General features: G+C 40.1%; 1 protein-coding gene across 3 annotated transcripts in view; it reads right to left on the bottom strand.

Moving 5' to 3' along the window:
- The window catches only part of PIK3CG (phosphatidylinositol-4,5-bisphosphate 3-kinase catalytic subunit gamma), a 36013-nt gene extending 23909 nt beyond the window's left edge, over positions 1-12104 (bottom strand). Inside the window, exons 1-5 of one of the 3 annotated variants that reach the window (XM_007528318.2) lie at positions 11960-12104; positions 7570-9570; positions 3648-3713; positions 3307-3532; positions 1733-1836 (exon numbers count right to left, since the gene is read on the bottom strand). In XM_007528318.2, the coding sequence (XP_007528380.1) occupies positions 1733-1836; positions 3307-3532; positions 3648-3713; positions 7570-9558 (2385 nt within the window). In that variant the 5' untranslated portion in view covers positions 9559-9570; positions 11960-12104. Of the gene's footprint in view, positions 1-1732; positions 1837-3306; positions 3533-3647; positions 3714-7560; positions 9571-11596; positions 11939-11959 lie in introns of those variants that run through there. The other 2 variants (XM_060196394.1, XM_060196395.1) reach the window with 2 other exon arrangements.
- Between the last annotated feature and the right edge of the window lie 2740 nt (positions 12105-14844).

The following is a 14844-nucleotide window of genomic DNA, read 5'->3' as shown; positions in this document are numbered from 1 at the left end:
ACAACCAGGACAATGTTCAAGTTGCAAAATAAACTTCTAATGATTTGGATAAGATACAGATGTTCTTACTTTGGTGCCCTACTTTCAATTTAGTCAGATCCTGCTTTTAGTTTCCCTTTCAGATATTCTTTCTCAACTTCTGTTGATGAGTGCGATCATCCCATACTCATCTTTATCTTTATCAGAAGACTTAGTTTACTTAACATAATTCCTTCTAGCTCTGTCCAAGATGGGTCAGAGAAGGTAGGTTCATTGTTCTTGATAGCTGTATAGTATTCCATTGTGTATAAATACCACAGCTTTCTCAGCCACTCATCTGTTGTTGGGCACCTGGGTTGCTTCCAGGTTTCAGCTATTATGAATTGTGCTGCTATGAACATAGGAGTACACACCTCTTTTTGGTTGAGTGTTATGGAGTCCTTGGGGTATAACCCCAGGAGAGGAATTGCTGGGTCATATGGAAGGTCCATGTGGAGCTTTGTGAGAATTCTCCAGACTGCTCTCCACAGAGGCTGGACCAATTTACATTCCCACCAGCAATGCAAAAGGGTTCCTCTGTCCCCACAGCCTCTCCAAAGTTTGTTGCTGCTGTCCTTTTTGATGTATGCCATTCTTACAGGAGTGAGGTGGTATCTTAGTGTTGTCTTAATTTGCATTTCTCTGACAATCAATGACCTAGAGCAGTTTTTCATATGTTTGTTAGCCTTTTGGATCTCCTCTGAGGTGAATGTTTTGTTCATATCCTCTGCCCATTTTTGGATGGGGTCATTTGCTTTCTTGGTGCTAAGTTTGCTGAGCTCTTTATATATTTTGGTGATTAGTTTCTTGTCTGATGTATGGCATGTGAAGAAGCAATTACAGAAGCCAGACCTTCCACCTTCTGCAACCCACAACGACCCTGGGTCCATGCTCCCAGAGGGATAGAAAATGGGAAGGCTATCAGGGGAGGGGAGGGGAGGGGATATGGAGATTGGGTGGTGGGAACTGTGTGGAGTTGTGCCCCATCTACCCTATGGTTTTGTTAATTTATCCTTTCTTAAAATGTTGCCCTTTTTTTAATTGTTGTAGTTATTGTTGTTGTCATCATTGTTGGATAGGACAGAGAGAAATGGAGAGAGGAGGAGAAGACAGAGAGGGAGAGAGAAAGATGGACACCTGCAGACCTACTTCACCAATTGTGAAGTGACTGCCCTGCAGGTGGGGAGCCAGGGGCTCCAATAGGGATTCTTCCACCCGTCTGTGCACTTAACCTGCTGCGCTACCGCCCGACTCCCAAAATAATTTTTTTTAATGGCATTTCTATGCATATGAAATCCATCTTGACTGTCATGATTGTATGCAGTGGTTGAAACTCATTGACCTGTACTCCTAAAACAACTGACATATTTAATTGTATTTAAGTGATTCTTAAAGAAATTATTAAAATGATATTTTTGGTATTGAGATTTGTTTTAGCTTTGAATACTTATTGAGAGGGATGGGGTTGATAGAGTGGGAGAGAGATAGAAAGACACCTGCAACACTGCTTCACCACTCGTGAAGCTTCTCCCCTGCAGGTGGGATCGGAGGCTTTAACCGGGGTCCTTCCACACTGTACCATGTGTGCTCAACGAGGTATGCCACCACCCAACCCTGCATCCTTGTCTTTATATAAACAGTAAATTTTACCTTCTTGGCCCCACAAAACACACACATTTTCATGACTACAAAGTGACATCAAGGCAATACCTACCACCAGCCCTCCTGCTTTCAGTCCAGGATCATACGGAACTCTAAAACTTTGTGGAATATTTGAAGTTTGTAAGTTTTCAAGCTTTTGCTTCAGTTGAGAAATAACTGTTTTTCAAAAACATAGATGAGATATGTGAGTTCAATAAATCACTAACATTATCTGTAGCATTTCCTTAGATCATATCTATTCATAACAGTTTCTATACATTTGGACTATTGTGGATCATGAGGAAAGGGAGGCCTGTTTCTGCTTCTTAAGAACCATCTTTTCAAGATGGTAAAGTGAATCAGGCTTATTGTGAGCAATATACTAGGTGTATGTATTATAGCAATGGCAAGAAACATGTGGCTGTATATATGGGCTACCAAGACACTCAGGCAAAGGAACAGGTTTTGAAGGTAATGCTAAGAATTGCTGCTATAGTTTCCTTCCAACATATGAATCTGTAAACTGTTATCTGGTTTGGAGTGTAGGCATTTGAAGGCCGTATTAAATGACATCCAGCTAGAGTTCTGTAAAATTTCTTCAAATGAGGAAGTTAGATTGTGTGGTGATGATATGACAATCTCAAAATTCTAGAGGCAAAAATACAAATTAGAAATCACTTCCGGGATGACAAACATACTGGAGACCAGCATAAATGTTTATCTTTATTATTTACCAAAAAAAAAAAGAAAAGAAAGAAAGAAAGAAGAGAAAAAAGAAAAAGAAAAGAAAGAAAAAAGAAGGAAAAAAACTGTAGCTGGGGAGGTAGGTTATGTGCATGAGGCTAAAGTTCGATCTCCAGTACCACATATATTGGAGTAGTACTGTGGCCCCTTTCTCCTCTCTCTTGTGAAATAAATAATTTTGTTTAGAATAATATAAAAAAATAAAAGTAAAAATAGACTATTGTTATCATAAATATTTTTAGGAGAAAGCATTACTAACATATTAGAAAAGAGAAAAGAAAAAGTAAAAAATTCAAAACTTTTAAAATTACTGGATAAAGGTGCTGAGTGGTGGGACACAGGGTAGTGTGCACATGTTATCACATGTGAGGGCCCAGGTTTAGTCCTCCTATCCTCACCTGCAGGGGGAAGCTTCACAAATGGTGGAGCAATGTTGTAGGTGTTTTTTTCTGCTCTCTGACTGTCACACTCTATCAAAGAAAAAAGTGGCCACCAGAAACAGTGGAGTCATGTAGGCACCAAGCTCCATGTGATAACCCTGGTAATAAGCAAACAAATAAAAAAATACTGGCTGAGTATGTTAGCATCCACTATAAGCCATAGTGCTGGCCATACTACATCCGCATAATGTTCTCAATTGTTTTTCAAAAAGTTTAATATCACTTATTATAAATTCATTATCAAGAAAATATATCATTTCAAAATATATTAACTTGTAAAGGGAGAGTTCTGAATTTGCATACTCCATGCAGGAGTTTTAGAAGTCTCCAGAAGATTAAAAATATCTTCATTGCTTCCAGAAAGGTATAATTTTCCTTTCCTATGAAAGAAGAATCACAAGGAAGATAACATTCAAAGATAAAGGCATTCAGAAAAAGTACCAAGAAAATACAGTTGCAGTACCTTGGGAACTGACGTCATATTTTTCAGCAGAGAGAGACTTAATATCAATGGTGACCTTTTGCAACATCTCGATTACTTGAACTTGTTGAGTAAAATCTTGCAGCATGGCTGTGCCACAGCCCCTCAAATAGGCTTCCAGGATCACTGAGAACCTCTGCTGATAGTGCCTGGATTGGGCTATCTCACTTCTCAAGAACCAAAACAAGAAGTGACCAATTCTCTTGTTCTGAGGATGAGAACAAGATGGTTTGAAATCATTACAGCTAATGTTATAGTAGGCTTATTAACCAAGTCTCTCTAGCTTTTAGCATGTCACACTATTATCAAAATGAAATACTTACTCTTAAACCACGCTTCAGCAAAAATCTGGCAAGGGCACTGTCATGGTATGGTTCAAATTTCACAGCCTAGAAAAAGAACACATTGGCATTTATAGGCCTGCACACTGTGTTTTTCTTTTTTTTTTCTTTTTCCCTCCAGGGTTATTGCTGGGCTCGGTGCCTGCACCATGAATCCACCGCTCCTGGAGGCCATTCCCCCCCCCTTTTTTTTGTTGCCCTTGTTGTTGTAGCCTCCTTGTGGTTATTATTATTGCCATTGTTGATGTTGTTAGTTGTTGGATAGGACAGAGAGAAATGGAGAGAGGAGGGGAAGACAGAGAGGGGGAGAAAAGATAGACACCTGCAGACCTGCTTCACCGCCTGTGAAGTGACTCCCCAGCAGGTGGGGAGCCGGGGGCTAGAACCGGGATCCTTACGCCAGTCCTTGCACTTTGCACCACGTGTGCTTAAACCCACTGCGCCACCGCCCAACCCCCCACACTGTTTTTTAATCAGGATAAGTGTGCTTTTTTTAATCAATGACAACTATAAATTGAAGAGAAAGAACCAATGAAATGTAAAAAGAAATTACACTTTAGTTGGTGTGTAGAGTATTTCTTCTATCAGTAGCCATATTTTTATATCTGTAACAGTTCATCACTTAAAATTATAGATGCACAAATTACTATAGATGCAAATAGAAGGTAATAAGGTTGATATCATGTAGAAGTATAAAGAAAGGCTTACAATTACATATATGATGTTTCCTTTATGAATAGATATGATCTGCCCTCCTCCCCACCCAAGGAACAGAAGAAATTTCTATTCTACTTAATGATTTGGAGGCTGGAGTATTTTTCAGTAGGACTTCCAGTTCTTTCAAGTTTGGAAATGATTAGTAACAAACTGATAATATAAGCGCCCTTGTAGCTGCAGCTTGAAGTCTTCATTCTGAGAAGGTGGTTATTGGGCTCTCAGTATTCACTTCAAAAAAAACACTTTTTAAAAAAGTTTCTAACCCAAATGTGAGTCTTCTTGACATTCTTTGTGTTTCACTTCTGTAAAGACTATGCAGGACTGAACTAGGAGACTGCCCCTCCTCCCCACACATACATAGGAATGAGTCATTTCAACATGTCTGAAAATGTCACAAATAATTTTACAAATGACTACCCTTCTTCAAATTTATAACCACAAGTTCACTATGTATTACCTATTGACCTATTTGATTTAAAACTTTCTTTTAAAGCATTTCTAAAACACTATTTACTTTTCAACTCTTCAAAGTTCACTTCTTAATATGATAAGTATGAAAAATAATCAGTCCACGATAGCCTTAGGACTTGGAGCAGATCCTCAATCAAATTTGTTTTGTGTACCTTTATTACATCAGATAGCTAAGAAACAAAGGATACATTTTTTTATGCTAACATCTTCATTTATGTGATATAAGTATTTTAACTTGTGGGCAGGGAAAATAAATATATTTACTAGGTAAAGGCAGAGGTCAAAGATAATATTTTAAGTATCTGTCTAATGGGAAGTTGAAGATTCAGAATTAAAGTTGAGAATACCCAAAATGCTCATCAGAAAACTCCAGGGCCTTCTTATTAGTGTTGATAATGATTAATAGAGATAGACAGTTTAGTGTCTTAACACAGTGGGGATAATCCTAAAGATTTCAGATACTCTCTACTCAGAAATACCCCCAGCTTCCTCAATCTAAATGAAGTGTCCTTACGATGCCAGATAATTTTCTCATGTAACTTTGTAGTCCTTCTAGACCCCAAGCATTTGTCACAATTTGTTACTTATATGTTTGTGTGTGTTCTCATTTAAGGCCAGTCTTCTCCATTGTACCACAAGTTACAGAAGGGAAGAAGCTGGCTTTGTTTTGACTGTTGCTCTATATCCAGCTTATAGAACAGGGAAATTAGCCAGTACGTGTTGCATGTTGTGGAACTGATGAATGAACATGTCTGCACTCTAAAATAGCTTCTCTTTTTTTTGCCTCCAGAGTTTTCGATGGGTTTGGTGCTGGCACTACAAATTGACCGCTCCTGGAAGCCTTTTTTAATTTTTATTTCATAGGACAGAGAGAAATTGAGGGGGGAGAGAAAGGCAGATAGAGAGGGAGAGAGACAAAAAGACATTTGAAGACCTGCTTCATTGCTTGTGAAGTGACTCCCCTGTAGGTGGGGAGCCAAGGGCTCGAACTGGGATCCGTGTGCAGGTTCTTGTGCTTTGTACTGAGTGTACTTAATCTGGTGCACCACCACTCAGCCCCCTAAAATAGAATTTCTATTCCAAATCCTTACTTCCTCTTCTTGGCAAGCCAGCAAAGTATAATTTGAGAGTGGCTATAGTGAACAGGAATTTTTTTTTTTTAATTCCTGAGCAGACTTTAGGCAGATTACTTAGCCTGTCTTAGCTCTAGAGAAAAAAAAAATGAGAGCAGGAAAGGAAACACAGTACTCAATTTACCCAAAAAGATATGTTTTCAAGGTCCCACCCAAATGAGATATTATTTTTTTACTTGTGGTAAAAATGATCAGAGAGTAAGAACTTTACTTTCTAGAATATGCTATCCTGACACTGGGTTACAACAGAATATTAGGAGACAGTAAGAAGAGCAGAGCTGGAATTAGACCTCCTAGGTTAAAAGTGTGAGTTCCTTATCAAAGAATGTAAGCACATGGGGGTTACCATGCACAGGGACCCAGGTTCAAAGCCTCAGTCCCTTCCTGTAGTGAATAAGCTTCATGAGCAGTGAATCAGTATGGTAGGTATCTCTTTCCCCACTTCTCTCCCACTTCTTTCTCATTTTTTCTCTTTACTAGAAAAAAAAATGGAAAAAAGTGGATGGTGACTCCCAAAAGTGGTGGATTCATTTTTTTTTTAAATTTATTTATTTATGAGAAAGATAGGAGAGAGAAAGAACTAGACATCACTGTGGCACACCTGCTGCTGGGGATCGAACTCGGGACCTCATACTTAAGATTCTAAAGCTTTATCACTATGCCACCTCCCAGACCACAAGTGGTAGATTCATTGTTCAGACAGCAAGCTCCAGCAAGAAGACTTGTGGCATAAATAAATAAATAAATAAATAAAACAAAAATAGGAACCAACCAACAAAACAAACAGATAAAAAAATAAAAAAAAATTTGAACCCATTACTTAGCCTCTCTGTGTTCATATGTATTAAATGAAAATGTTAATTTTGTCTATATTAGTGTTGTTGTGATTGTTAAATGAGAACACTTTAAAAGTTAAAAGAACACTATGACCCAAAGAAATATTCACTACTCTGGGTATAACATTAATATAATAAATGAAGACAGGAGTAAAGAATAGGACCTGCATACCAGAAGGCCCAGGTTCAGTGTCCATCACTGTTATATGCCAGTGCTGAACAGTGCTCTGATCACTTTGATATAAATAAATTTAAAACTCAAGACCCTCCCCCCAAAGGACAAAGTATTAAGTACTTCCACACAGGGCCTTATAAATTGAAACATCAGGGCTAAACTTGACTAAACACACACACGCACACATTACAGAGCATGAGATTAAAGTTTAAGCTCCTGTTCCCCACTTGCAGGGAGGAAGTTTCACAAGTGATAGAGCAGTGCTGCAGGTGTCTTTATTTCTCTCTATCTTCCCATCCCTTTCAATTTCCTTCTGTCTTGATTCAAAAATAAATAAATATTTTTAAAAGAAAATAAACATACAACAGAAATGTCCTAAAAATGCTTGTAATGCTTCAAAGACAGAAAAAGTAAAACCAAATAAACAAAAAGAAAAAAAGAACAGTTGACTACTTTTTGAGATGATATCATCAGATCTTTGCTAATGATACCCTGGAAAAAAGGACATTTGATGATGATTGAATGTGCACACTTGGACAGAATGCTCTGTTAGTAATACCTACATTTCCTACCTGGACCAGTTGTAGCAGGTAATGCAGAACATCATCATCCTCTAAACTTTCCAGCTTCTGAACTGCAATGGCTCTTACATTTTCATCTGAAAAGTTGCAGTCCAGGAGTTGCATTGTTAACCCAACATCCAAAGCACTTTGATCCCAGACCTCCCTTCTGGCTAACAATTGGTATGTTTTGGCCACGATTTCTTGCTGTCCCCATTTCACTGAACTAAATAGCTTAGGATAGGCTTTGGGATGTTTCAGACTTTCATATCTGAAATGCCAAAGCAATTCTTTGTCCTCTGCTGTGAGAGGGTTGAGTGGATCTGTGGCTATGATGGCCTCCAGTTGCTTCCGAAGCTGGTTGGGCATTTCTGCTCGAACACGGTCCCCCTCAGGGTCTGTGGTGGGCCGATGCTTAGGCAAGGCTATCGGGTGACAGTAATTGTCCAGAAGAATAGAGATGGACATTGAGTTATCTTTGTCTGGGTTGGTTGCAGATGTCAGCTTGTCAGCATTGAAGCTACCCTGGTCTTCTGCCTTCCCAGAGATCTGCCACATGTGGAGCACGTACTCCCCATGGCGCAGCAGGAACCGGTGGTCGATCAGCAGCAGGTTCACATAATAGAGCAGCTGGGCTTTGCCTTTGGACTCAGAGTTGGGAGTCTCTGCCTTGCCAGACAGTGGGGGAGCCTTGCCACAGTAGATCTGGAGGTTCAGTAGAGCCCCTTTGGGTAAGTCCTTGATTTTGATATTAAACTCAAGCCATACATTCCAGAGCACCTCCTCCGTGAAGGGTTTGGAGCTGGTTCTTTTTTGGCAAAGAACCTGCTGTCCGTGTTGAATATTTGCCTCCACAAAAACCGTGAGATCAGCATTCCGGGGCAGGACAGGGATATCAATGCCTCTGATTTTGACCCTGAACTTGCGATCACAGTCCCACAATGACACAGTAAATACGCTGTCATGGTCCTTTCCATGGATGGTCAGCTGCTCGTGGTAGCCAGTGACACCCGTGCAATCATCAACCAGTGGCCACTCTTCTTTCCTCACCTCGTCCAGGGCCGGATCGGGAGGAGTGTCAAGCACCAAGTGAATTTCTTCCCCATTCTTGAGACAATGCCTGACCCACTGGAAGTTCTTGATGGGTGTTTCGCCCACCAGGTACTCATCCCGGCCACAGACACGCAGCACAAAGTCTAGCTCATTTAGACTTTCAGGGATATCCATCAGTGACTTCTTCTTGGCCATCTTGGTGAAGAAGCTCTGGAGGATGGTGGTTGGGGTGTCATCAGGTCCCACCTTGATGGTCTGGCTGGTGGTGCTGCGGTGAATGATGATGAAGATGCAATTGTTGGAGATCTTCTTGGATAGGTAAGCGGGGAGGGGCTTGGATGTCACCCAGGGGTGCATGGCATAGAGTTTGGGGTCGCGGCCGGCCACCTCGGCCATGCGTGGGGTGACCAGGCGGCGGCGCGTGAACTCGAGCTCGTCGTCATGCACGTTGCTGACATCAGTGACATCGTAGCCTATCAGGGCTGTGAGCTGCCTCTGGAAGGCCAAGGTCTCCTCAGAGGGTGCATGTCGCTGCACCACATGGATCTGGCCCTGACTCCGGTGCAGCAGCTTCCAGTAGCTCAGGCAGTCCAGCGTCTGCACCACCTGGTACTTGTCATATATCTCGTACCACTGTCCCTTCTTCTGGTAGAGCAGGAGGAAGTGGTCCGGGCCGAAGCGATGGTAGAAGTCGGCCGCCACGCTGGTCTCCAGTGCACGCAGCCACACCTGAGCCTTCATCTGCTCCACGTTGCCATGGCCGGCCACATACAGCAGTGCCGTCTCCGGGGTCTTGCTGTTGCGCTGGCTAGTGGGCAGCACAAACTCGATGGGGATGAGCTCCATGGAGGACAGGCCCGCCGTCGAACTGCGTGGCTTCATCCTCCGGCGCCGGCGGCAGTTGTCCTCTCTCAGAACCACGGGCTGGTCATATTTCTCCAGCTCCATGCCCTGTGTGACCTGGGAGTTGAAAAGCAGAAGGTCTTGTCACAAGGAGGGCTTTCTCCCTTATTTTTCCCTGTGAGATGGTAGAAAGAGAAGTGCAGAAGAAAGATGTGCCAGCCAGAACAGAAGGGCTTTGGAAACAAGTTATGCAAATCCTGGCCCCACTACTTCATGTCTGGATGACTTGACCTAATTGCAGTAATCTCTGGGCCTGTTTCCCCTTTGTTAGATGGGGGTAGTATGAGAATCAAGGAAGGCGATATAGTCATTTAATGTGTGCAACGGATGTGTGGAATTTTATTAATGGTTTTCTCTACATTTAAGTTTTATTATTATTATTTTTAAAAGAGAGAAACCTAAAGCATTCATTCAGGACCATGTCTGACATATGATAATGTCTTGAAGTAATTTGTTATTCCTAAGCATACAGAAACAAAGATGAGTAAAATAACTCAGTTAAAAGATCAAGCCCTTTTGTTTACAAGATACAACATGAGATTATGAAACAGCCCTCTTTTAATAACAAGTCTTATTTAGTTCCTTGTTTGGTCTCACAGTTCTCTTGGGATCTGGATACTGTACCCTGCTTCACTTTAGGTTCTCTGTTTTTGGACTGTTTAGACCCCGGAACTACTCCTTGGTCAACTTCCTCTTCTTGCTTTTTTCTTTCTTTCTTTCTCTCTTTCTCTTTTCTTTATAGGAGGGGGCTTGGTTATTTACAGTCAAGAGTAAAATACAGTAGTTTGTGCATGTGTAACATTTCTCAGTTTTCCACATAACAGTTCAACTCCCTCTAGGTCCTCCTCTGCCATCATGGTCCAGGACCTGAACCCACCCCCTCCCACCCCCACCCCCCACACCTTGGAGTAGGTTACTTTGATGCAATACACCAAACCCAGTTTTTTCTTGCTTTTTCTCTCTCTCCCTCTTCCTTCCTTCCTTCCTTCCTTCCTTCCTTCCTTCCTACCTTCCTTTGTTTCTTTCTTTCTTTCTTTCTTTCTTCCTTCCTTCCCTCCTTTCTTCCTTTCTTTCTGTTTCTATCTTTCATTTTTTTAAAAAAAATCTTTCAAATTAATAAAAGGAGTCACTTCATTCATAAAATTCAAAAATGTCAGATTATTGAAGTTGCAGATAAGAACATTTGCAGATACTTAACACTTTGAAGTGGGTAAACATTTTGCTGTCACTACTACTTTAGGGCAGTGTATCAGGAAGTCACCCAATTCTGTAGTCACCATTCAAACAATTTTAACTTTGTACCAAATCATTCTACCTTTGCCTACTTCAGACAGTAGAGAAGCCATGGGATCAAAGGCAGGATTTCTGAATTCTACTGATCTGCTGTTTAGATCCCAATTAATTACCTAAGCTCTTTTTTTCTTTAATATTTTCATTTCTATAATGAGAATTCATTCTTATCAACTAATATACTCCACACATATTTAACAAATATGTTCCCTACACAAAGCATTTAAATCTAAATATGATAAGCTATTATTAGAAACTCTTAAAATAATGACTGAAAATGTTAAAATAGTAAAATACAAATGAAGATTTTGATTCTAATATTTAGTATCATTATATTGGAAGGTATGTTCTAGATAAGAATCAACTATTAAAACATTAATGTTTCAGAAAATATCATTTACTGTCTTAAATGACTAATGCTAGTGAAACTCACAACTATGTAATTTAATTTAAGTAATTAAAGAGTAATGGGTTTGTTAAAAGCCAAGTCTCATTAGATCTAAACTTTTGCTCAAAACTTCCCTTAAACTTACTTATAAAGTGAGTATCTCCTTTTTTGAAATATTATGAAGTTTAATAAATACATAAAACCAACTATACCAAAGAGCTCTCACCTAAAACATTCAATATTTGTCCCTTTACATTACAGAATGACCAGCAAAGAAGAGAAGTGTAAGCTATGTTAACATTGACACTAGTTTAAAGTAAAATAGGTCAAAATTTAGGCAATATACAAATTTGCTATAATGTTATAAGATACAAGATACAGAAAACAGGTTGACTAAATACTCACTGTTTTCCTTCATAGCTGAGATTATGAAGTTCTCTCCTTTTACAAGAAGGTATTAGAAGTTCTATAAGTACAGTCTTCACTAAGTATACACTTGTAAAAACATAAAGATTGGCTTGCACTCCCTCTTCCTCCCAAACAAAAACAAAACAAGAAAAGGACCTGTGCACCTGCAAAGCTATTGCCGGAACTGTGTGTATATCCACACACATCTAAGTCGAACCAGACAATGAAATAGAAACATTTGGTGACAGTATCATTTTAAGAACCAACAACAGTTAAAGATAAAAATATCATAGCAAAGAAGGAACTGTCACTGTCCTGAATCAGGCCCGACAAATGGCAAAAAATAGAAGGAAGCAATACCTGATAAAACAGCGGAGGTGATGATGCTGAAGGATCATTTGTTTAATTTTTGAAAACAAAACAAATTCAAATCTATTCAGTGTGTGCCTAAACTCTTCTGCTTTTCTGAGTCTCCCTTCATATCCAGATGCAGAGGAAGTGTTGCAGCTACCAGGAAGGAAGTTTTAACCAAGTTGATTATACGTGTGATTGCTGACTTAAAAGTGTCAGAAATGCATTTCCTGCTGTAACAGAGGATGAAGCATGAGAGTGAGCCATGTTTACCTTAGATACATATGTTTACAATCGTACAACTGTTTTTTTTAATTGTGAAATGATGAAGCAAATTAAAATGGCATAGAATCAAACAAGAATATGTTTGAGAATGAAAACATGGAATGTAAATATTATTTTATCTTGTTTTTAAAAGCTAATTCTGAGAAAAGCTAATTCTTAGCCATTATCTTACAGTAACAATCTTGCAGGAAGATTTGTAAGGTTAAAATTAAACTCATTAATCCTGAAAAACCCATTTACTATGTTTTATACTGTGTATCAACAGGAGAATCCAGTTGACTCCTGTAAGCAAGGTAATGGGGGAAAGGAAACTGAGTGAGTTGAAAACTGAGTTATTAAGTTGAACATTTTCAAAGATATGGTCAGGGAGTTCACTTCCTTAGAGTGGTGAGATATCTCTATTTTTTAAGAATGTTCTGGGTCCAAAGTCACCAGCTCAAACTGAAAGCACTATAGTATATAATATATGTATGTGTGTGTGTGTGTGTGTGTGTGTGTATGTATGTGTGTGTGTGCATTGGAGGTGGATGTTAACTGTGATCAATGGTTGACAGTGGACAAATATAAGGAGGGTTCTTGGTAGCATGGGTGAATTGTGGAGCTGAGTATTGTTATACCATCAGGCAAATACCCACTGAAAACTGGCTCCTGATTCCATGGGGGTAGAGAATTCATTTTAAAAAATCATAAATCATTTTTGAGAACTGCTCAGTATGTCTTCCAGATGATCTTCATTGCTTTTAAAACCCTTAATCACACTCATAACACTCAGAATAACACTCAGAACCTTTCCTCCCTCTTAGGGTTTCCTACAGCAGAACCCACCCTACAATGTGCATTCTCATATGATTTTATTAAATCATTCATGAATTGAACAATAACCAACCTTTCAAATTGAGCTCTAGGGAAATAAATTGAAAGACATTGGAGATTTCTTGGAGGAATATGATTGAGAGTTCCTCTGAATTTCTTTGACATGATGATAAATAATCTTTGATCAATCACCTCTCAGGCTCCTGGGGTCTTAATGCTACAAATAGTACTATAAAAGAGTTGACACTGTCTGACAAATACTTTTGTTTGTTTGTTTGTTTTGTTTTGCCTCCCGGGTTATCACTGGGGCTTGGTGCCTGTGCTACTAATCTACTGCTCCTGAAGGCTATTTTTTTTCCCTTTAGTTGCCCTGTTTGTTTATTGTTGTTGTTATTATTATTGCTGTCATCATTGTTGGATAGGACAGAGAGAAATTGAGAGAGGAGGGGAGTATAGGGAGGGGGAGAGAAAGACAGGCACCTGCAGACCTGTTTCACTGCATGTAAAACAACCTGCCAGACTGGGGGTATGGACCGACCAGTCAACGCCCATGTTCAGCGGGGAAGCAATTACAGAAGCCAGACCTTCTACCTTCTGCAACCCTCAACGACCCTGGGTCCATGCTCCCAGAGGGATAGAGAATGGGAAAGCTACCATGGGAGGGGGTGGGTTATGGGGATTGGGTGTTGGGAATTGTGTGGAGTTGTACCCCTCCTACCTTATGCTTTTGTTCACTAATCCTTTCTTAAATAAAAAATTAAAAAAAAAAAAAAAAACCTGCCAACCCCCCCCCCCCCCCCACGGCAGGTGGGGATCCGGGGGCTGGAACCGGGATCCTTAAACTGGTAGTTGCGCTTTACTCCATCTGGGCTTAACCTGCTGCGATACCATCACCCGCTCCCTGACAAAAAAAGTAACTCAAAGGTTACCTCTCAGGTTACTATTTAGTGAGGAGCTCATCAGATTTTTAGTGATTATTTCTATCTGGGAGCACATCCTTAGGGGATTGGCACACTAAACCCTTCATGGTTGTTTCTGAGGACTCAGGAGCCACACACTATAAGGGTTTGTTGAGCAGAATGTGGGAGAGCTCATGGGGGTAAGTGGGATGATTGGTGATCTGGAGGAGGACTGTAAACCTGACTGGCTCTGGATGCTAAACATTCAACTGTTTCCTTACCTGCTCTATATAACCAAGGGGCTAAAACCCAGTCTGGTAAAACTCTCATTCTCTCTCTCTCTCTCTCTCTCTCTCCCTCTTGCTCTCCTAGGAAGGCTAAACTAAACAGTTCATTTTTTCCCCCCCAGTGGAAATAAATCTTTTTGAGACCCCATCTGTTCCTGCCATTAAGCACCTTCTTCCTTCGCAATGTGGTGTTTCTTAAGTGGTCCCATAAATGTTTTCTTCTCCACAGTCTGGAAGCAGCCATGGCCTAACTTGGAGGTGGTGTCAATAAACTTAACAGCTCTTTGATTTGATCTCCTTGCCTTTGCAAGAACTACTCAGCTAAGTCTAACCATACTAAAGTTGACTTTCTAGGACTAACCTTGCAAATGACATAAGGTTTGTTTTACTTAGAAGCCTCAGGCATGAGAGTCTCTTTGCATAACCATTATGCTATCTACCCCTCAACCAGGTTTTTATAGTTGCTTTGTGATTTAAAATTATACCATTCTTACCTAAATCCTAAGATAGCCATTAAAATTTAATTATATGTAGTAAATGTTTCAAGGGAGAAGTAGTGACAAATGTCCTTTTCATCTCTGGATACTTACTCCATGGAGAAGGATTCTTT

Source organism: Erinaceus europaeus, chromosome 8, assembly GCF_950295315.1.
Source record: "Erinaceus europaeus chromosome 8, mEriEur2.1, whole genome shotgun sequence".
Lineage (NCBI taxonomy): Eukaryota > Metazoa > Chordata > Mammalia > Eulipotyphla > Erinaceidae > Erinaceus > Erinaceus europaeus.
Note: the sequence above shows the minus strand (reverse complement) of the source record. Positions and strands in the feature narration are given on the sequence as shown.